Below are 21,858 nucleotides of genomic sequence, written 5' to 3'. Positions count from 1 at the left end.
TTCTCCTTCTTCTCCCTTCTTCTTTTTCTCACAGAGCTGTCGTGCGCACTCAACCTCAATCCAAAACTCCACATATCCTCTTTCATCGAGTTGACGTTCGACCTTCCAACGACCAGGCTGCCGCGTGTCAGAAGCTTGTAGAGTCTGAATTGAACACAGCTGCATCACAACTGCATACTGCTTTCATTCTTGCTGTCGAATTACTTCGCTCAAGATGGTCTTCACTTCGCCGAGTTGGGTCCCTCAGTTGCCCATAGGTAGGATTCACCCTCAGTTTTCGTGAGGCTTTTCTCGCTGCCAATGCTCATACTGCCGACATAGACCCCCCAGACTCAATCACTATTGCTGAATTTATGAGCAATGAGGAACATGGCCGCTACCCTCTCGCCACGTCTAGGGACCCCTACACTTGCGGTCTGACTGGAAAGTCGTACACGGCTTCCGAAGTGAAGCAGCGGACCGACTTTTTGGCGAGGGCAATTGCAAAGAAACTCGACTTTGCGCCAAACGAAGGGACCGAGTGGGATAAGGTCATTGGCCTCTATTCTCTCAACACTGTAAGTTGACGTCATGTCGAAATTTTGGAACTTCAATTTCAAGAGATTGCAAACATGAAAACTGACTTGCGCATAGATTGACTACATTCCTTTTACTCATGCCGTCCATCGATTTTCAGGCATTGTCACCCCAGCCAGTGCCGCGTACTCCGCTCCCGAGCTGGAGCATCAGCTTCGGTCCTCTGGTGCCAAAGCTTTGTTCACTTGTATCCCATTATTGGAGAATGCGCTCAAGGCAGCCAAGGCAGTCAACATCCCTAACGACCGTATTTTCCTGCTGCCGATCCCTGGCGTTACTCAAAAGACGCCGTACACTACCCTAGACGATCTTATCGAAGAAGGCAAGTCACTGCCAGCGTTGGAGCCTCTCAAATGGGTCAAGGGCCAAGGCGCGCGGCAGGTTGCTTACCTGTGCTACTCCAGTGGTACTTCTGGTTTGCCTGTAAGTGGCATCAAGGCTTCAGTAGAGCGACATAACCGTGTCTGACAAATCCACCAGAAAGCTGTAATGATTTCACACCGAAACGTCATAGCCAATGTCATCCAGTTTAGAACATATGAGTCTGTCTCCAGGAAACAACTTGGCATTGAGACACAGGTTGGACTCGGTCTTTTGCCCTTCAGTCACATCTACGGTCTGGTGGTTGTGGCGCATTGCGGCACTTACCGTGGCGACGGCATCATTGTTCTTCCCAAATTTGAGCTGAAGCAGTTCCTTGGTGCTGTGCAACGCTTCAAGATCAACTGTCTCCCTGTGGTGAGTTTGTCTCTTCATTCTGTGGCTTTAAAGCGTATCTAACCGTGCTAGGTTCCGCCAATCGTTATCCAGATAATTCGCAACCAAGAGCTCTGCAGCAAATACGATCTCAGCAGCGTGCGCTATATCTATACTGGTGCAGCACCTCTCGGTGCCGAGACAGTTGAAGATCTTCGAAAGCAGTTTCCGACTTGGCGTGTTGGTCAGGGTTACGGTAAGACGCTTGCAATTCTTGTCTTAAATTATCTCATAACTGACCAATCCAGGTATGACCGAAACATGTACTGTTGTTTGCTCAACATCTGAAATTGACATCGATGTTGGATCTTCGGGATCCCTCATGCCTGGCGCTCGCGGCAAGATCGTGGACCCCACCACAGGCGCCGAGATCACGGAGTACAATACTCCCGGAGAGCTCCTCGTCCAAAGCCCGTCAGTCGTTCTTGGCTACCTTCACAACGAGCGCGCCAACGCTGAGACATTCGTTTGGCACAATGACGGCCGTTGGATCCGCACTGGTGACGAGGTCCTTGTGCGCAAGGCGCCCTCGGGCAACGAGCACCTTGTCATCGTTGACCGTATCAAGGAGCTTATCAAGGTCAAGGGTCACCAGGTCGCACCTGCTGAGCTCGAGGCGCACCTTCTCACTCATCCTGCCGTGTCAGATTGCGCCGTTATTCAGGTCCCTGACGAGCGAGCCGGCGAGGTCCCCAAGGCTTACGTCGTCCGCGCTGCTTCCCATGCCAACAAGTCAGAGGCTGAGGTTGCCGGCGATATTTGCAAGCACGTCGAGGAGCACAAGGCGCGACACAAATGGCTCAAGGGCGGTGTCGAATTTGTCGACGTCATTCCTAAGAGTGCCAGCGGCAAGATTCTGCGCAGGTTGCTCCGCGATCGGGAAAGGGATGCCAGAAAGGCCAGGGGTGCCAAGCTATGACAGTGTGCTGTTATGGTTTTATATGACTGACTTGCGTATTTAGACGGGCATGATGGATGCGAGCCCATCTACTAGAAGTGTAGACAGCTTATGTGGTGTACGTAGTGTGCGGTGTGCTTATATTTAGCGACTTATGTGTTCTCGAAATGTTATTTCTACTGAATGTGAGTTCAGATTGACGGTTGTGAAACCGCTGGTGTCCGGGCCCCTTGCTTAATATGAACGCTGTCGGCAAGTGAGAGTCCGAAAAGACAAACAAGGGATGCTTCTGGCTAATGTTGAGCTTATTTGCGCCGCGGCGTTTTCCGGCCCCAGAACCTAAAATGCCAATCCGCAATCCCAATCATTTCGCTCATCTATCATCCACATCTACAATACTCATATGCCGAACAGCGGCCACTACATAAGTAGTGTGTTCTGTGAGCCTCATTGCTTAGCTGGACTTAGCATGTCTTGGCCCGCGTAGATCCAAAACACCAAGCCACAAATAAGTCGCAAGAAAAACACAACGAACGCTTGAATCTTAACCCACGTTCCACGGGAAAACTAAAGAATAATGAAGCACCACTCAAGAAGCTGCAGAGTGAACACACTGGATGTGGAGCACTGGTCCCCAGGTGCCGGGGTCCAAGAGGACCGTCCGAGCGATGACAGACAGGGGTACACCCAGTGCCAAGGGTCGGTTTCGTGAACAACCTCAAACGTCTGCGATACCTCTTGCGGCGTGGACCCCCTTTGCTCCCGACAACGCGCCAAGCGAAACGTCGTTCAAGTTCCCCAGGCACAGCAAGACTAGACTACGGCAGGTTCCTTTTCCCGACAACCCAGCCCTTGCTCGAGGTCGAAGAGAAATGCTCTGATTCGTTCATGACTGGCAAGAACTGGCTTGTTGGATGCTTTTGTTGTCGAAAACTCCTCGGAGCCTCAAACAATCGTCCTTCCATCCACCACAGGCTAAAGGACGATCAGACCCAGACTGACTTATCCCAACTCTCTCACACAAGCGAGTCCAGGCGAAACAACGACAACGCAGGCCTATCCCCTTCCTCCGTTACTGTTTCTACCCTTCGATTTGAGATGGTTCGCTTCCTGGTGAGCATGTACGGCTTGCTTTAGCCTGATGAGGGCTTGCGTGACTATGCCCTTGGATCAGACGCAGCAAAACACCGTGACTGGCCCCAGTTGCGCTCCCGTTAGTTCCCGGCCATTCAGATGGATACAATCCATGACCATGGGATGTGCTCGTGCAGCAGACCGTTCATTGTCTTACTCCTTTAAGATAAACCTAACCTGCCACCCCTATCTTTCTTTCCCTTCTTGACCTCTGATTTCCCCGGGTTTCTGGGAAATTCCGAACATTCACAAACAGTTCCAGAACTTGATCTTCGTGGGAGAGCGACGCGCCGCGAGCTTGGCAGCACCAACCACCCTGCATATTTTCTTAATCGTGATTTAATTCCTTTTTTTTCTTTCCCTTAGACACCACCAGACAGGATGTTGACCATCCGCTCACCAGTTGCCGCACTGGCGGTTGTGCTCAGCCTCATGAGCCTCGTCGACGCGGCGCCCCAAAACAGGGGAAACAGGGGAGGAAATGGCCGTGGAAACAGGCAAACGGCGCAGCAAAAGGCCGCGCAGGTTCCGCAGGGCATCACGCGAGCCACTGATGGGTCAATGATTCTCGATATGACTGCCAACGTCAAGTAAGTACAGCTCTTTAATCACCCGTTTCCCCGTGTAAACGTGCGCAAGTCTAATCATATCCAGCGGCCTCGACCTCCGGTTCAAGATCAGCGGCCCAGCCGAGCAATTTACCGCAGCCAGCGGTGTTCCCGGCGCGGCCGCTCAACCCGGCGCCCAAGGCACACTCGGCCTGAACGTCCTCCTCCACGGTGACGGCGGCCAGTCCTTCTTCGACATGCCCAACCAGGGCGTGCAGCAGAACCTCGCCGGCGTTGCTGTCCTCGCACCGGACCCGAACCTCTTCTGGGGCGGTGGTCAGGGTCTGCAACGCACCGACGGCGTTGCTCACTCCCAAGCCGTCAACGACCTCATCCAGAAGACGCTGCCCCAAATGATGGCCTTCAACCAGTCCAACGTCTTCTTCACAGGTGTGTCTGGAGGATCTCTGATGCTGTCCGGCTTCTTCATGCCTGCGCACATGCAGAACTTTGCGGGAAACGGCGTCCTCTTGAACTGCGGCGGCCTCGAGCCCCAGGTGACGGTGCAGGATCCTCAGGCTATCGCCAACACGCGCATCCACTTCCAGAGCACCAAGAAAGAACTTTCATCGCTGCAGCAGTCAATCCCCGCGGCCATCAAGGCGTACGAGCAGATTGGCACCAGTGCTGGCCTGGAAGCGAACGCGCTCAATGCCAAGCAGACGGTCAACAACTCCCCCAACGGCGGACACTGCGCCTTCGACGAGCAGGGTTTCGTCTCGGGCATCCAGCTGGTTGCGAACAACTACGCTACAATCATGCAGGGTGGTACTGGAGATGTCCAAGGTATCGGAAACGTGCTGACGGGTGTTTCTGGCAATGAGAATTTGCAGTTCACCGGTGCGGAGCGGAGACGCGATATTGGTTGAAGCGTCCTTCAGTTTCTGCAGACGATAGTGATACCACCCTCTCAGAATCGTTGGAGCAAAGAAGTATCAATAGCATGCGAGCTGTAAGCTACTGTTTATATCCGGATGTTTACGTTACTTTTTTTCCCTGCTTGCTCGCTGGCTGAAGATAATGAAAAAAGAACTTCAGATCCTATGTTCCCAAAATTCCTTAGGTGATCTTTTGTTCTTATCTCAGGGCGCATATGGCCTACTCTAGACGCAAAGTTAACTGGTAGTCGTTATCTGTCTGAGTCATTACTAGCTTCGACCGTATAATCACATCAGCTACATTGACGTGTAAGGTGGATAAGACTGTTGAGTTTCCTACACACCGCCCCTGCTACTGTTCTCCAAAATTGCCTCTGCCCGGTCTGCCTCCTCACAAGAATGATGTTGAAGCCGGTTGCGCACTGTAAGGAAAGGGACAGCTAATAATGAAGACAGGCTGGTTTCAACAATGGCGGGATGATGTTAGATTGGGGTTGTGCCATCATTTTGAGGTCAAAGCCAACTCTTTGTATTCTCCATTTGCCGAACACGTAAAACTCAACTGCTTGCGAGGCTCAAACTAGTAATACATGCCAGGGGCAGCTTCGTGATTGTGTTTATTTTGTCAGGAGCCAGTGCCTCATGTGCGGCAGCCCTATTTCCGATCATTTCAGGCACAGGGTCTAGGTAATTTCCCTCGACCTCCCTTGGCATGTGTTATTCATTGTGCTCTGCTTTCTTGTCTTCAATTTTTACATCACCTTCGGCAGTAGTCAGCAGGTTAGCCTTCTGCCTTCTTCGTCGTCTCAAGAACCAAAATTTCACCCAGGACGGGGCCAACGACAAAAATCGCTACCACAGCAGGGTTGGCGAACATAGACGTGATCGTATTGACATCGCCATTGCAGCACTCCGTTAATTGGTCCAGTAGAGGCTCGACAAGATTCTTGAGGATGTCTTGTGCTGCTTCCGCATTATTCTCCACGTATCCTCTGCATTGCCGCAAGATTGGTTTGAATCGCCGAATCTGGTTGGCATATCAAGGACTCTTATCCATTTCTTCAAACAAATTCTGAAAGCTCTTTTTGAGACGAAACTCAGATCGGTCTTTTTGGTGTCAACACCACGGCTGGAACTGCGTACGGCACTCATCAAGGCATACGGGCGGTGGGCTTGAGGACAAAGAAGTGGCCCAAGGAGCCGCTACAAGTGTTGTTCTGATTGTCGTAGAGCTAGCGATCAGTATAGCCCAATATTACGGTCAGCGGTGTTGGTAGTCTTGGAGCGCTTGGTGAGAGATGACAATAGCAGCCACAGCCTGGCGCGGCATGGTTGGGAGACTGGCGGTTAGATTCTGGGTCTTCAACCTAAGAAATAAACAAAAGACAGAATGTTATTGGGGGAGAAGTCCACCATGGAAGATATTGTACCATAGTGTGCGGGCTATCTTGGCACATTAACCGATTTCCAAATTGAGCTTCATAAATGGTCGTTTTGAACATTGAGAACTTTTGGGTACAAGTGTTCTGTAAGGTTGCCGGCGTAATGTCTCGCCTTTTGACCCTATGAATTGCTATCTTTCAGAAGTTCAACGGTAACATGCCCATAGGAGTGGGAACGTGGAAATTTGGAGGGTGAACTACATGGGAAACCAATGGCAAGAAATAAAAATTGTCACTCGAATGCGGTCTCAGCTCAACTGGGTTGTTAAAATTTATTAGTTATCGTTTTCTTTTGGCACGAACCAAATTCCATTTGTAAACCAGTCCTTTAAACCTGAAAACGCTACATTGCTGCTAATTTGCCAAAGAAACAGACGAGGTTAGTACTGGACGAAGACGCAGCCAGATTTTTCCTCGACTTAGGTTATCATAAGCAAACATTACCATTACCAACCTTCTGTATTTGCAGATCTGTGTCTTAGGTTCTCTTTTGGAAAGCAGGTTACATCAAACGAAAAGGACTGGGTTTACAGCGCATTTGGCATATTACTCACTAGTTCACGATTTACTTGCGACAGAGAAAAATGTCACAATCTAACAAACTAACCCAGTAGGGCACAATTTCTTAACGTTGAATTGTGGAAGAAAGTTGTTCAATGTTCTACGGGATATCTGCAACTTGTTGAACCTGCTGTGTTTAATGTGTCTTACTATCTATCTCCAAAGGACATCTCGCTCCTCTCGGAAGCCGGATTTATGCCATACAAACTCGCTCTGTATTCATATAGCTCTCAGGCCATGTGGCATAGTTGGCTGTTATCGCGGCAATGCTCGTACACCTTGGATGTCCACTCTGCCTTGACCAATGCTCCATGCATTCTTCGCATCGTCATACCTTCGTGCATCAATATCATCTCACCGATCCTTGCTCTCGTAAACATCACACAGAGGCGCTTGGGGTCATCCAGAAACCCCGCCGTCTTCGTTCGCACCGTATCGATAAACACAAAATCCGCTTCATGGCCCTGGGCCGAGTCAACAGTTCTTGCTTCCATCGCCGCATGTCTCTGTTCAATATCTAGTCTACCCCGAAGGTGAGGAGGGAGGCTGGCTGTGAACTGTTTATATCGAAAGAGAGCCGCTTTATAGGGCGTTATAATCAAAACCCGGCCCGGTTCATCTGGTTTGTCCACACGCCGGAATTCCTGATCGCAAAGTAATTCGAGGCAACGCTGGGTGATGAATGTCTCATGAACCGGATTGTAGAAGCTTTTGCGCTCCGTTTCCTCTTGAGCTGCACAGTGGTTGATCAGAAGTCGAGGGACTACCAAATTCTGATCATGAGCGAATTGCTGTAACCAAGTCTGAATGTGCTGGACCACTTTAGGAAAACGGTCGGTATTGGATATACCGGATTTTAAAAGCCCGTCATAAAACAACTCAGATGCGAGCAAGTGAAGGTTGCCATACATTCCTAAAAAATTTTAGCACTGCACAAACAGTTACTTCAACAATCTTACGGTGAGTAATCAACAGTTTGCTGCTGAGACCTCCAGCCAAGTCTGCCCGCTCCATCGTACTTATCATGAGCTGTTTAGCATACGGGTTCTTGCGAAGACCCTTCTCCATAATCTCAAATTTCGTCATGCTTGCTCCCTGCACAAAAGGCCGTGTCTGACGTGTATCACCAGTAAATATGTAAGCTCTAGCAGGAGAAAATGCCAGAGGAACAAGAGAAGTGAGCTCGCGGGCATGAGCAGCTTCGTCCACAAAGACAATATCTGGCTTGAAGTGCGTACTTAACTGACCAGAAACACCAACGGGAGTCGTCGCAATGAAGTCTGCCTTCTTGATGACATCAAAGTAGAGCCTCGAAACTCTGGCCTTGAGCTCTTTGACGGTCCGTTTTGTCTTGGTGGCACCTTCATTTAGCTTCATGAGGAGCGTTGAAAGTCCCTTGTATTGGCACGTATTCGCTTCGTACATCTCCCAAGCAGCTTCATCTAAAGAAGGGGCTTTAGTGAAGTCTCGTCGTGCTATAGTGTTCTGTTGGGCCAGGCGAGCCTGCTTCAGAAAACCGAATGTAAAATCCGGTGTACTCTTTACCTCCTTATTTCCTGCCTTTTGGGACGGATGCAGCTTGGTGCTGCGACTCATCTCCCGAGCGCATCCGCGGACTCGTATGACCAATGCAGGCAAATCCGCCTCTTTGCATGTTCTATAGACTCTGTTTGCCGCATCATCGCATGGGTCGTTCACATCAAGAACGTACAGAATCTTGGCCAGTCTTTTAATTCTTTTGCCGTCAACCGTTTCCACAATCGGCTGAGAGAGGGCCATTGCAGCAATGAAGGCATTCAAAGCAGTCTTTCCCGCACCGGGGCACCCAAGAATCAAAGCCAGTCCAGCTGGAATATTGTGTAATTGCTCGTAGACCTTCTTGTGATCCGAATTGAGGTGCTCATATAATAATCTTAAGGAATTTGGTGTTAACGGATTATCACTAGGGCTCTCCATATGCGGGAGTTCTTGAAAAAGGTTAACCCAAAAGCTGGGGGGTTTTCTGAAATCCAGGATATACTCAAAGGTTTGTGAAGCCCTTTTTTCAAGTAAGCTTAGGTCTCGGTTGTGATCCATTAGAAAGGCCAGTGCTTTCAATTCGGTCTCGTGTGTGATGAACTGGGGTGTGACGCGAAGGATGACTTTCACAGCATTTTCAGGCGTCAACTCCATAAGCCTGTGCGATGAGCCTAACCGAGGTATGGATATTGCTTCCAGCGGATGGTATATTTGTTTTGTGATGGTGTCTTTCATGTAATCCATGGTTACACTGAATGCTGCGTGGCCGTAAAGTTGATTTGGTTCGTCGAGTTGATTGAATGGATTTGGAATACGTTGAGCCTTCAACATCCCTGGATTGAAAGATCTTCCGGCAAAGAGGAAATCGTGCTTAAAACCAATGGAACAGTCCTCACCCTCGTCTGGAAAAACCTTATCATGTTCTTTAGGTAGTTCCACCAGCACGATCCATCGTGTTTGTAAATCGGAGGAGATAAGGCTAGGCGATCCAGGCAGCGGCGTAATTACCCAGGCATTTCTCTGTGTGGCGTTGTTATTAAAGCGACTGTAGGTGATTTCTTCGTTTGCCATCTCAATGACAGTGCCTTCACGGTGAACGCGAGCGAACTCTTCTCTGCTGAGGAACGAGTGCACCATTTGGCGCCCACACCCACGCTCAGCGAACCGCTCAAGTTGCAATGTTAGCGAAAATGGAAAAAATTGATGATTTCCGAATGAAACTTACTGTTAGGTAGTCAGGGCCAATGTCTGGAGGGAGTCCGACAACCAAGTTCTTCTGGAGTCCTTCCTCAGGATCAAGCGCAGAGTACGCTGTCGTGGATACCGACTCAGCGACACCAATCATAGCCTGAGGGTAGATAGGTCCACCTGACATCTATAGCCGTTTAGCTTTCAGAACAGATGATGTACAAGGCTGAGGCACCACGTGCTGGCTTACCTTAAAATCGAAGCTGCGAGTTTGCTTTGGACAGTCCCTGGCATAAAATTTATGTCAAGTAAAATGTGATGAGGGACAAATGCTATCTTCCAGAGAAAGATTATTCGCAGCGACAATGCTAACAACAACACGAAGAAAGAGGTTGGCTCGACGCAGAAGATGAGTGGCAAGCCGGCTGAACGAATAGAGAAAAACAGGTCTCGGCCACTGGCGCCTGCGAAGTCTGCCGCAAATGAGTATGAGCTTTCTGAGTGAAACCTAGAAAGGATTCTGTTGCGATGATGAGCGAAACGAACTGCATCAGCAGGATATCAAAGACCAATGGTTACGAGGCACTTCTTTGCCGAAGTCGCGGAGGTGGAATTGGTCACGACTGCTGCTGCCTGTGATGGAAGGGTCATCACAAAATGCCGAGATCGTCTTTTGAAAGAGGTTAGTGAGTGCCGTTAATGGCTAGGAAAAATAAATAAAAGGAAGGTAAGACCATATAGGCAAGAATGGTGAGTTGATGAAGTGAGTATCTATATGCTGACTGGAAGAAGAAGGTGCCAGAAACAGCCAAGGCAGGTACCATCGAGAAACAAGAGAAACAAGTCTAAACACCGCTTGCGCCTTCCCTCTAAATCTAACAAGTTCATCTATAGGGCTATCCCTATTCGAGGTCATTGTAAGTGAGAGATTGGAGATGTTGCGTGTAAAGAATGACGAGAACGATCTAACTCGGAAAAGAATACTACTGCTGCCTTGGAAGAATGATTAAGGGAGGCCATCTAATTGTCCAAGTCGGGTGGCTAAATCTAGAGGAAAGCTGTCCTGAATCAAGAGGGACACAGCTGCGTCTATGAAGCTATGGATCGTCAACAAAGAGTCGAATGCATTGGCTAGACTCCATGGTGTCAGCTTGAAGCGTTATAAGCGGCGGGACAAGCCTTCATTCAGCTTCTGAAAGTAACCTTTACCTAGGACAAGTTATTTGACATCATCAACAGGTTTAGACAATTACCATGCTGGGTTTCCCGCGACTGCCCAATCGGATGCTTTGAATTTGCCTTGTTGCCTTCTTGTCACGATCCTGTCCTTATTTTAATGTCATTGAAATTTCGAACCATGAACAATAGTCTCATGCACCCTTCCTCCTTTGAAGGATATCAAGTCCGTAGCCTGGCATATCCAAGAGGATTTTCTCAGTTGAAGCAATTCAAGATGAGCGTTTTAAGCATGGACCTCATTTGCGAAATCGAGAACAGTCAAACAATAGAAATGCCAAGTACACTAAACACGGTTGCAGACAGCCCTTGTTGGGTGAGATGTCGTTGACATTTCGGGCGTATTGTATCGCGTGCGGCAACCGCCAGAGCGGGTTCTGTGGCTATTTTAGCCCGAGACCTTGTCGCAGAACATCACCCGTTTAAATGGTATAGGATCCGCCATGACAGGGGTCTGGCCACCATTAGTCGCAGGTCCCTGGATTTTCCCCAGTGCCCAGCTGGACAGGCAAATTCTGGTTGGGGCAAGGGTCACGCTGTCAGTGCTAATTGATAGAGTGCGCGGGCTCGTCCACTCTACGATACACAACGCTTAGTGTGGCAGGTCCTTCATGCCACTTCCGTGCTGTAGTGACACTAGCCAGCTTGTAAGGTTTTAGACAGGGTGAAACCCGAGTACGTCAGATACACATTGTCTGGCGCAGACTCTGACTCTGCCACTGCCTTTGCTGTGTTATGAGCGATTTGTGTGCGTCTGCCGTGGTCTCCCTGTCTGGCACCGGTATCTCGGGCGCGGATTACGATCATCTCCGCTGAAGTATCTTGCCCACCTGAAGGTACCTAACGGTAATGGAGCTTGATCCACCAACTAAGGGTTTGGGTAGGCTGCTGCTCCTTACGGAATGATTCTCAGAGTACTCCCCAGTTGCAGCAACAAGGGCCAGTGGTGGCAGTGAAGAATGCCAAATGATGGAGTAGCCTGTAAGGAGAAGGGGGTATCTAACTGAAAGATTCCACAAAAACCAGTGAGGCAGGGGTTGTGGGGAGGCCGTGTGGCGGGGCAATGAGAGGGCGCTGAGAAGATACGATTGGCTCATTCGCGGCAGGCCGCCGGAATTGTGGAGAAAATTTCTGATAGCGAGGTACCTGCACATGGCCGTCATTTTCGTCTAGTCCCGGCTTTTTCTCCTGCCCGGGCAGGTTCAAACGGTGCTGGCCTTCACTCAGCCCGCCTGAGCCACAGTCGTCCCAATGTACCTCCTTACTTTGCAGGAGACGTGGAGGCGGGAGGCAACCCAGTTCGATTTTGGCTTCCTTGGTTTACTCTAACCCCGTACAACGCCCGCTCGCTGGTGAGGCTGAACACCTGTACTGGCCTAATTAATCCAACAGCCCCCATTACTGAGCTGACTTCGACTGCACCTCATCCGTTTCCTCTCTCGTGGGCTCATCGCCATCACGGCGACTGCTCATCCACTGCAAACCAGCTTTCGCCAGGCGCTTTCCCTGGAAGCTCACTATTGACAGAGGCCGCAGCATCGATTGCTCCTCCTCTCATCTCATCCGCCATCTTCGCAGTCTTCATCTGAGGGTTTCGGGTTCTTGGGGGGTTCATGTGCTGCAGCGAGTGCTGACGCGCGGTGCCCAAAATGGCTCCTTCCGCAGCCTCGTCTGAGGGTATTACCGCCCAATCAGACCTTGGCGACACTGACGACACTTCATCATCATTCTTAGCACGCTCGATTGACATGGATCGACTGAAGCCGAGCCGACAGACGCTTTCACTTTCCACTCGGTCGACCTTGGCGCCTCGCCGTGAGGCATTATCCAAAGGGGGAATAGCTGGGGTTGTTATTGGCATTGTTCTTTTCTTCGTACTGGCTGTTATTTGCGCCTATCCGTTTATCATTCGTCGCATCAGGAAGGGCAAGAGAAATGGATCCAACCGTCTCGACACGGCGGAAACTGCCTTCGTCCCTCCGCCGCTCCGTCCTTCAGGCAACGTCACGGCGCCAGGACCCGTCAGCCGCACATCATCCAAGGACTCTTTAGGCCACAAGACCGACGCTCTTCGAGGCGCGGAAAGACAGTCAACCAAGAATCTGGCCCTGTCCTCTCACAACGGTATCGATAACCCTAACAAAGATGACCTGGGTATCGATCATCAACGCCGCTATACTGGGGACGAGAGCACCCACCCATCGAGCGTCACGACTAGACGCGGCACTGATCACTCCTTTGGCCGCGCACCCACCTGGAAGAGCGAGGCTTCTTATCCTTGGACCCCTGTTGGTATAGAGCTGGTCGCTACTCGAGCTGATGGCATGGAATATTCAGAAGCCACTCAGGGACACAGCGCAACTTATTACAGCCCGATCATCCCTTCTGAGGCCTTCGGCATGGTTACTCCACCACCTACTGATGAACTGCCCAGTCGTGCGCCGCCGCCGAGACGCTCAAGTTCTCACGGAAGCTCTCTCAAACAGAACCTCTTCGGCATACTCCGTCGCATGAGTACCAAGGATTCTGTGTCAGCGCGGACAAAAGGCTATCCAGCCCAACCAGCGCAAAACGTGCTAAGGGAAGGCTTGTCGGATTCACCAACTGAGTTGAATGGCCCCTCTTTCCGCGATATGGGCCCCGGAGCCACTTCACGACAATTGGCATCTCCCATTGCCATGCCTAGTCCGATGTCGGAAAGAGGGGAGCTTGATCAAGGTCGAGAGTTGGAAACGAAAGGTGCTGAGAAGCAAACGGAATCTCCCCCTATCTTGCCGCCTGCTTTGCCCGCACCAGGAACAGTTAACCCGATGGATATCATGGCGCCGTCAAATGCAACAGAACACAACTGGCATACGAATCAGCAGCTCTACCAGATGGCAAACCCCCCTCCAAAGCCCATCTCAACATCGAAACCGCCAGCAGATCCGTTGCCAGAACCGCAACCGTCCCAGGCTCCCACTCCCCAGTCTCCAGAACAGCCATTTGAACATCATCAGCAACATCTTCACCAGCAACAGCAACAGCAACAACAGCAGCAAAAGCAGCAACAATGGCCTCAAACGGAGTCGGTAAATAGCGACGCACCAATCCCGAATAGCAACAATCACGGAAAGACAAATGGCTGGAATACTTTCAATGACAGCCAAACTTACAGCCAAGATGTACACATGAACGATCCTCCCCACCCGATTGACCAAACCCACCTCATGCCTGACCGGAACAACCACCACTATCTGGAGAGCGAGATGACAGACCCCTCTGATCATTCCCCTCCTATGGGTGGCCATGCTTCTTCCGGCGTCTCATATCAGACCACACCCAACACCCAGATTGACAGTAGTCCATCCCCCCGGTCAGACGGCAGTTCGGATATTCGTAACAGCACATCGCCATACCCGGGATTGCAGCAATCCCCTCGCACTTTTATGTGCGATGAATGTGGTAGATTCTTCGACCAAGTTCATAAATTGAAGTAAGTCGGGCCACATAGTCTTTACCTGGAGAATTATACTTACCACTTTCTCAGTCATCATAAGAGGTATCATGAGAGACCTCACGAGTGCACGCATCCAGGCTGTGGCAAACGATTTGGAACCAAAACCCACTTGGACCGCCACATCAATGACAAACACAAAAAGACCAAGAAGTTCCACTGCACTGTAAGCACTTGTCCGTATTCCAAGGCGGGTGGCAAGTCTTTCCCCCGGAAAGACAACTGGAGGAGGCATATGGTGAATATTCACCAAGTCACGCCGATGGGTGAGCCTGAACCCGACATTGCCGACGAGACTATGGGAGGAACCTGAGATACAGCTTGAGGGGCGTGTCCTGCCTGGCACTGGCAGGTGTTGGCCACCTGCTCATCGGAAGACGTATCGGCCATTCAATCCTAGACGCTCTGCAGTGAGCATAGGTTCTTGACTGGGATGCTGACAGACGACGGACAATGCTTGGGAAGTGGTCAGTCGAGTATGACAGACGCGTGACTTGCAAGCAAACTATCCCAGAGCTCACTTGTGGCTTCAAACCGCGGGTCTATTTATCTTGGTTCAGCAGAACTAGATCGATCCAATGCAGGATTCTTCGAGACCCAACAACAATACCCGCGACGCTCAATGGCGTCATTCTTTCCCGCCATAGAGCATACTGTTTATATCATAACCAAGGTAGTTACGCCCCACGGAAGGGACATATGGGGCAGAACAGGCACATTCATTAGGGACTGCATTATGAGCAGTAAGGCGTTTTGATGCCAACTGGCTGGCTAGGGGGAATATATGTAGAATAGGCAAAAAATGCATCACGGCGGCGCGCATGGATTTAACTCAAATCTTTGATTAAAGACCTAACGAGCTTCTTCTGCTGCTCGACAGAAAGATGGCGCTCGTCTGTCTCCTGAATGGCTCTTCCCACCGCAATAATGACCTTGACACTCTCGCTGTTCACCCAGATCTTGCCATTTCGCCCTACGGCTGTCTCAAATGCTGCACCAGTTGCACCCAGTTCCTCCAAAACCACGAGATCAGTTGTCTTGGGGCTCAGCAGGCGACGGGCTAAGCCAAGGGAGATATCGAAAAGCATGCCGCCCACGAGCGGTCCCAAGCCATCAGCCTTACCAGTGGACTGGTAGACGCACTCAAGTTCAGGGTCCATGTGCTTGTTCGCCAGAGTAACGCGCGCATAGACAAGGGCACCGGCCGACAGATTGGGACGGTTCTTCTTCGATGCCATCTCGAAAGAAAGTTGGGGTAGAATCGCAGGTGTTGAGTAATCGGCTAGAAGGACATAATAAATTTCGGAGGCAGAGCGTTGGACGGTGCCAACAACAAGATCGCCGACAGCGGGTATATACTTTGATATTACGTTAGATACTTCTAGTGACTTGAAATGCACGTGCCGTCTTACCCGTCCTCCTGTCTGCTCAACCCATATCGAGTTCTTTCTGGGATCTGTGAAGAGCTTGCCGGCGATGGTAGGCACTATTTGTCGGGGAGGGACGTGTCGGAGGCCAGGACCCAACCTAAGAGGAAGCTTTGGATGTGATGGAATGAGAGATGCGTCAATCTCATCGCCCGGAAGGACGAAGGGACCAGCAGTAGCCATTGCAAAGTGGTCGACGATGAGAATGTTGAATTGTAATCGTCAAGTATGGCTGGGCCTCACGCTTGTCGCCTTCCGCAGTCGATCCTGATCAGCCTTGCTGAGGCTGGAAAGCTTTTGGCGGGGCACTTTCCAAATTCGCTTCGAAGTTGATTGGTACACGGCTGGGGGTGTGGGGAGAATACACCGATCCCACTGGGCGACAACGAAGCTGGGAATTTTTTTTTCCTTGCCAAAATTTTGGCCTGGAACCCCACCATCCTTGAAAACACCCTTTGAAAGATCTCGATAGGAACAGCGGCCACTTTCGAAAAAATTAACCGTCTCCCCGCCCGCCCCAAGAGACTTTCCGAACGAAAAACACACGAGACTCACGTCCCCGCGATCATAGAACTAGCACATATGGCTGCTAACGGTGACTCGCGTCCCGCGCCGGGCGACCGTACCGTCATTGGTATCACCTTTGGCAACTCCAACTCCTCTATCGCCTATACCGTCGACGAGAAGGCTGAGGTTATTGCAAACGAGGACGGAGGTAAGCTGGTCTATTGCATACATATACATTGTGTAAGAAACAGAAGAGTGCTAATCATAAGAGCCATGCAGACCGTCAGATTCCCACCATCCTCTCCTACGTTGATGGTGATGAATACTATGGAGCCCAGGCCAAGAACTTCCTCGTCCGGAATCCCACCAACACCATCGCATACTTCAAGGACTTCCTTGGCAAGGAGTACGAGACATTCCATCAAAAGGATATTTGTTGCACAGAACTAACATGCTCGCATCAGGTTCAAGTCCATTGACCCTACGCACAACCACGCCTCCGCCCACCCCCAGGATGTCAACGGCACCGTTTCCTTCTCCGTGAAGGACAAGGAGGGCGATGAGCCTTCGACCGTCCCCGTCTCCGAGGTTGCCACGCGCTACATCCGCCGCCTTGTCGGTTCCGCCTCCGACTACCTTGGCAAGAAGGTCACTTCTGCCGTTATCACTGTCCCCACCAACTTCTCAGAGAAGCAGAAGGACGCCCTTGTGAAGGCCGCCGCCGACGCCGGTCTTGAGGTTCTTCAGCTCATTTCCGACCCTATTGCCGCCGTCCTTGCCTACGATGCCCGCCCCGAGGCCGAGGTCAAGGACAAGATCATTGTCGTCGCTGACCTTGGTGGCACCCGCTCCGACGTTGCCGTTGTCGCATCCCGTGGTGGCATGTACACCATCCTGGCCACCGCCCACGATTACGAATTTTCTGGCAGCCACCTTGACCAGGTTTTGATGGACCACTTCGCCAAGGAGTTCATCAAGAAGCATAACGTCGACCCCCGTGAGAACGCTAGGTCTCTAGCCAAGCTCAAGCTCGAGTCCGAGTCTACCAAGAAGGCCCTGTCTTTGGGCACCAACGCCAGCTTCAGCGTCGAGAGCTTGGCAGACGGTTTTGACTTCACTTCTACCATCAACCGGCTGCGTTACGAGATGGCCGCCCGCAAGGTCTTTGAGGGTTACAACCGCCTTGTCGAGGGTGTCATCAAGAAGGCCGAGCTCGATGTCCTTGACATTGACGAGGTCATCCTTTCTGGCGGCACTGCTCACACTCCTCGCATCGCCGCCAACTTCGCCAACCTCTTCCCCGAGTCCACCACGGTCGTTGCTCCTTCCACCGTCACTACCGCCATTAACCCCTCGGAGCTCCAGGCTCGTGGTGCCGCCCTCCAGGCCTCCCTGATCCAGGAGTACGAGGCCGACGACATCGAGCAGAGCACCCACGCCGCCGTCACGACTGTCAAGCACATTGCCAATGCTATTGGTGTCGTTGGCGCCGATGAGGAATTCGTCCCCGTCGTTCCCGCCGAGACCGCTGTCCCCGCCCGCCGCACCGTTCACCTGTCTGGCCCTAAGGATGGTGGCGATGTCCTGATCCGCGTCGTCGAGGGTGGTGCCCACATTAAGGTTACCAAGCCCGAGCCCAAGGCTAAGCCCGAGGCCAATGGCGACGAGGAGGATTCCGACTTCGATTCCGATGATGAAGAGGAGGAGACTCGCGAGAAGATCTGGAAGGTCGGCCCTACTCTGGCTGAGGCTGCTGTCCGTGGCGTCGGCAAGGGCTCCAAGGTCGAGGTTACCATCAACGTTGCTGCTGACCTTGGCCTCACGATAACGGCGAGGGAAGTCGGTGGCAAGGGTGGTGTCCGCGGTAACGTCACCGCCCCTTGAAGGGTTCTTTTGACCTAGAATTTGTTGAACGAAGCAAATAGAAAGAGCGCGTTGGCCAGGCGCAACATGGTAAAAGAAGGGGAATGTCAATTTTTTTTTTTTCCATTCTGTATAGACATGGATTATTGGGGGAGGATGGATATGGACCGGAATGACACCACTGGGAACATAGACGAGAGCAAGAAGTTAAAAGCATGAAGAAACGTCAAAGTGATAAATCATCGCGCCGCGCTTCACACAAGGAGAGGGTGCAGCAAGCTATCCTTGATGCACGATTGTGGCGCAAACCAAATCCATAACCGCTGCATTTGGCAAAAAATAAACACTTTAAAAGACAAATCCATGCGTTTTACTGTGATGCTTTGGAGAAGGAGATATGATGAGGATGATGCTTGAAAAGAGGGATCGCTAATGCACCCGTACGCCCTGCTTGACTGACCCTCCATAAACATTTCTGTCGTCAGAAAGAGGAGCAATTTCACCCTTAACCAGGTGGCTTCCCGTCACACTTCGGTACCGTTTTTCTGCCCGTACTATCTTCACGATACTGCACCAGGCAACCTCCACGCAACAAGATCGTCCCGAACGTCAAACTCTTCGAGTTCCCGGTTCCTCCTCATCCCCTCGCGCCCACGGTCACTGCTACCCATCGTCGGCGCCAAGCTCGCCATGCTCCCGCTTGGGCTCTGCGAGCGCCCGTAGTTGTTCCTTCCACTGCGTCTGTCATCATCACGAGAGTGGTTCCTGCGTCCTTGTCTGCTGTGCGACCCGCGTCGCCCAGTGTGGCTTGTACCTGCGGTTGTGCTGCTGGCAGTATCATTGGCGCGGGCTGTGAGGACAGTAGTGAAGCTCCTGTCGCTGGAGCCGCTATTACTGCGCGAATGGTTGCGGTGGCTGCTGCCGCCGTTCTGGTGCAAGTGAAGGTTGAGATGGTGGTGATGCGCTTGTTTCTGTTGTTGTTGCTGCTGCTGTTGCTGCTGCTGTTGTCGTTCTTGTTTCTGCAGCATCTTGCGGACGTCCGAAGGGCGAAGGGTGCCGCCCATACCGCCTTCGTCAGAACTCAGAGAACCACCATTATCGAGGTCAAAAGTGGCCGTCTTGCCAGTGCGTCCGACCCTTCCAGTACGCCAGCCGTCGCCGCCGGAGAAGATGTCTTCAATGCATTCATCCGCGGGGAGCTCACCAGGTTGGCAGGACCAGGAAGCTGCAAGGGCACGACGGTACATATCTTGAATCTCAGAGGCGTCACGGGATTTGGCCATGGTAGGAAGTTCTGCCCAGATCAGTTAAGGTGCTCTCAAGCGGTCAGACATGGGTGCTAAGGAAGAACGTACGCCCCGCATCATCTTGTTCGACTTGCTCGCCCGCCATAATGCCAGCGATACCGCCGAAAACGGGCGCTGTCCTGAGCGGTGGTGCTGAGTAGCCCTTGTCTCCATCAAGCTGGACCATAAGGATTCCGATTTTCAGCGTGCTGTTGATCTTGCTCTCTTGCATGAGGTAGCGCCTCACGATGCCATCCTCAACATCTAGCTCGCCTAACGTCGGAGCAAAAGTCGATTTGGGACTCGTACTACCCGTACCGCTGCTACGTTTACGTGAGTGGCCGCGATCGAAGCTGCTGCTCATACGGGCAAGGCCCTCACTCTCTTCGACATACTCGCTGAGATTGATCTGGACTTTGCCAAGCGAGATCTTTTCATCATGACCGCCACCAGAAAACTCCTGCAGGACTTCAAACTCAATGGGGCACTCAGTCAGGTTGTTGTTTCGGTCAATTCCGATCCTAATGTGGCTGACAATCTTGGAGTAGTTGTATTCAACCTTGTGATTGGAGATAGGACATTTTGGAGTGCGACCCCTGTGGTCCGCGATGATGGAATGAGATAGGTGCCATTTCACGATTGATGTTCCGGACACCAGTGGGACGTTATTTAGGTCATATATCTACACAGAAAGTCAGACGCGGGGCTTGGCACAGGCTGCGCGCAACCATGATGGAGGGGTTTACACACCTTGAGGTGTAGCTCAAACTTTGGCTGCGTCGCATAACGTTAGCACACGTACAGGCTGCTGAGTGGTCGGCATCCAAACTGCGCGTCCTCCGCTCTTGGAGGATTGAGTTTCTCATGGCAGGTGGTGGGTGCGGGTAGGTCTTACCTTTCTGTTTTTATTGACTGTGGGAAGGAAGCCTCCGTTAGCCATACTCTTGAAGGGACTCATGATGGGTGAACTGGTCAGAGGTGGTATATAGAATCGCGACAGAAGCAAGAAGAAAAAGGAGGCAGGGACTCAAAAGCCCCGTTGCCTCCAGAAAAGATGTAATTCAAGGGAGAGACATAGGAATAATAATGACAGGTGGTTAGGAACCAGAGCGAAGGGGTGAATTAAGTGAGGCTGGAGAAAGCCACAAGAAAAGCCACCAAGCCTTTTGTTTGTTTCAGTGAGATCTCAACCTCATGTACAGGAAAGTGATGGGCCAACCCACGTGGGCGTGCGGAATGTTGTAGGTGATGCGAATGGACAGCAAAGCCGGAAAAACTCAGCCAGACAACATAAGACGAATGATGGGGTGAGGACGAGACGAAGGAAGTAGGGTGTGAAGGCTTACTTAAGGAAGCCATGTTTCACAGAAGGCATGGCAGGTCAGGTACCGTCGGGGGTGAGTTAATAATACCTGCCCCAAAAGAGGACCGCGCCCTTTTGGATAGGGACAGAGGTGAGCAACGGCGCGCGCGCGAGTAGGTGCGGGCAGGTGCAAGGACAGGCAAGGAAGACTGCGATAGCGACGGTAAGACTGTAAGCGACGTGCGTTCGGTTTCGGTATTGCCGGATAAGACTGTACAGCGAGGGCTGACGGCCAGGTTGGGGGAGAAAGGGGGGTCAGGATCGCAATGTGGCTAGTCCAGTCAATAACGGAATGCCACTGCCGCAACCTGGAGTTTTACCAGTGTGCCCTTTTGATGGAAAAACTCAGGATTACATGCAAGGTTGGCGACCAATCAGCCGTACTAGCTCTGCGTTTCGTCCAGCCGTTGTCCGCCCGTGGAAGTCCAGCTGGATGGAATGAGGGCGTAAAATCTAATGGAGGTTCGGTACTTCCAGTCACTTTGTATGGGGTAAATGACTCAGCTGACAAGGGCAAAAGTAGCAACTGCAACAGATCCAAGATTCAGCGAGTGCCGCAAAGGATAAAAGGGTCCTTGGAACAAGGTATCGTGTAATACTGTCGCCTTTGATGTTGGTGCTGAAGATGAAGGAAGAGAGTTTGGACGGGGTCAGGTGAATACGTAACTCATCCGTTGTATTGGGAACAACTCTGCAGCCCAGCGCCAACATTCTGCATCCTGAGCCTAGGCGGGTAACTATGCTGGCCGCACACTCCCTAAGCCAAGGCGCTGCTGCTTAGAGTTAAAGCACTAATGAGCCTGAGCCACAGTCGAGGCCCCGACTTGTTGCATACTAGTAACTGTCTGCGCCACAATAGCCACCCAACTATTCTGTAGTAAAACACTTGCCAGCCTTTCGTCTTCTTGGAGAATCGCGAAAGGCAGGCAGGCGGTTGATGATGCCATCAAAACTGTTCAAACGTCGCATTCGGATATCTTAGAATGGCGGTCGATTGTTGGAAACTTCTCTCACTCGTATAGTTTGATGTTTCCCTTTTATCCCCTGTACGTGTTCAGACATCGTTATTCAGTGGGCCTTCCACGTCGGGGCATCTGCCGATTCCACACGACGGCTACTAG

At 51.4% G+C, this 21,858-nt stretch overlaps 7 protein-coding genes across 7 annotated transcripts; 4 read left to right on the top strand and 3 right to left on the bottom strand.

The window, feature by feature from the left end:
• Positions 1-214: 214 nt before the first annotated feature.
• Positions 215-2,251, top strand: CTRU02_207314 (AMP-binding enzyme (4-coumarate-CoA ligase); the record flags this gene model as incomplete). Its single annotated transcript, XM_036719298.1, has 6 exons — positions 215-257; positions 322-557; positions 634-999; positions 1,057-1,314; positions 1,366-1,528; positions 1,581-2,251. The coding sequence occupies 6 exons, from the start codon at positions 215-217 to the stop codon at positions 2,249-2,251; spliced, it is 1,737 nt and encodes a 578-aa protein (XP_036589005.1).
• Positions 2,252-3,745: 1,494 nt separating this feature from the next.
• Positions 3,746-4,841, top strand: CTRU02_207313 (uncharacterized protein; the record flags this gene model as incomplete). The annotated part of the gene is made up of 2 exons (XM_036719299.1): positions 3,746-3,954; positions 4,019-4,841. 2 exons carry the CDS (start codon positions 3,746-3,748, stop codon positions 4,839-4,841), a joined length of 1,032 nt encoding a protein of 343 aa, XP_036589006.1.
• A 2,242-nt stretch (positions 4,842-7,083) lies between these two features.
• On the bottom strand, positions 7,084-9,508 carry CTRU02_207312 (nonsense-mediated mRNA decay protein; the record flags this gene model as incomplete). The annotated part of the gene is made up of 2 exons (XM_036719300.2): positions 7,084-7,766; positions 7,813-9,508. The coding sequence occupies 2 exons, from the start codon at positions 9,506-9,508 to the stop codon at positions 7,084-7,086; spliced, it is 2,379 nt and encodes a 792-aa protein (XP_036589007.2).
• A 2,936-nt stretch (positions 9,509-12,444) lies between these two features.
• Positions 12,445-14,604, top strand: CTRU02_207311 (zinc finger protein 2; the record flags this gene model as incomplete). The annotated part of the gene is made up of 2 exons (XM_036719301.1): positions 12,445-14,270; positions 14,325-14,604. 2 exons carry the CDS (start codon positions 12,445-12,447, stop codon positions 14,602-14,604), a joined length of 2,106 nt encoding a protein of 701 aa, XP_036589008.1.
• A 514-nt stretch (positions 14,605-15,118) lies between these two features.
• Positions 15,119-15,901, bottom strand: CTRU02_207310 (exosome complex exonuclease rrp40; the record flags this gene model as incomplete). The annotated part of the gene is made up of 2 exons (XM_036719302.1): positions 15,119-15,649; positions 15,704-15,901. The coding sequence occupies 2 exons, from the start codon at positions 15,899-15,901 to the stop codon at positions 15,119-15,121; spliced, it is 729 nt and encodes a 242-aa protein (XP_036589009.1).
• Positions 15,902-16,300: 399 nt separating this feature from the next.
• On the top strand, positions 16,301-18,109 carry CTRU02_207309 (Hsp70-like protein; the record flags this gene model as incomplete). Its single annotated transcript, XM_070204865.1, has 3 exons — positions 16,301-16,433; positions 16,505-16,631; positions 16,690-18,109. 3 exons carry the CDS (start codon positions 16,301-16,303, stop codon positions 18,107-18,109), a joined length of 1,680 nt encoding a protein of 559 aa, XP_070061398.1.
• A 539-nt stretch (positions 18,110-18,648) lies between these two features.
• On the bottom strand, positions 18,649-20,332 carry CTRU02_207308 (uncharacterized protein; the record flags this gene model as incomplete). Its single annotated transcript, XM_036719304.1, has 4 exons — positions 18,649-19,382; positions 19,444-20,056; positions 20,125-20,148; positions 20,270-20,332. The coding sequence occupies 4 exons, from the start codon at positions 20,330-20,332 to the stop codon at positions 18,649-18,651; spliced, it is 1,434 nt and encodes a 477-aa protein (XP_036589011.1).
• Positions 20,333-21,858: the final 1,526 nt, after the last annotated feature.

The sequence above is a fragment of the Colletotrichum truncatum genome, assembly GCF_014235925.2.
Source record: "Colletotrichum truncatum strain CMES1059 chromosome Unknown Contig_0004, whole genome shotgun sequence".
NCBI lineage: Eukaryota > Fungi > Ascomycota > Sordariomycetes > Glomerellales > Glomerellaceae > Colletotrichum > Colletotrichum truncatum.
The sequence above is the reverse complement of the archived record's forward strand: the minus strand, read 5'-3'. Positions and strand labels throughout refer to the sequence as shown.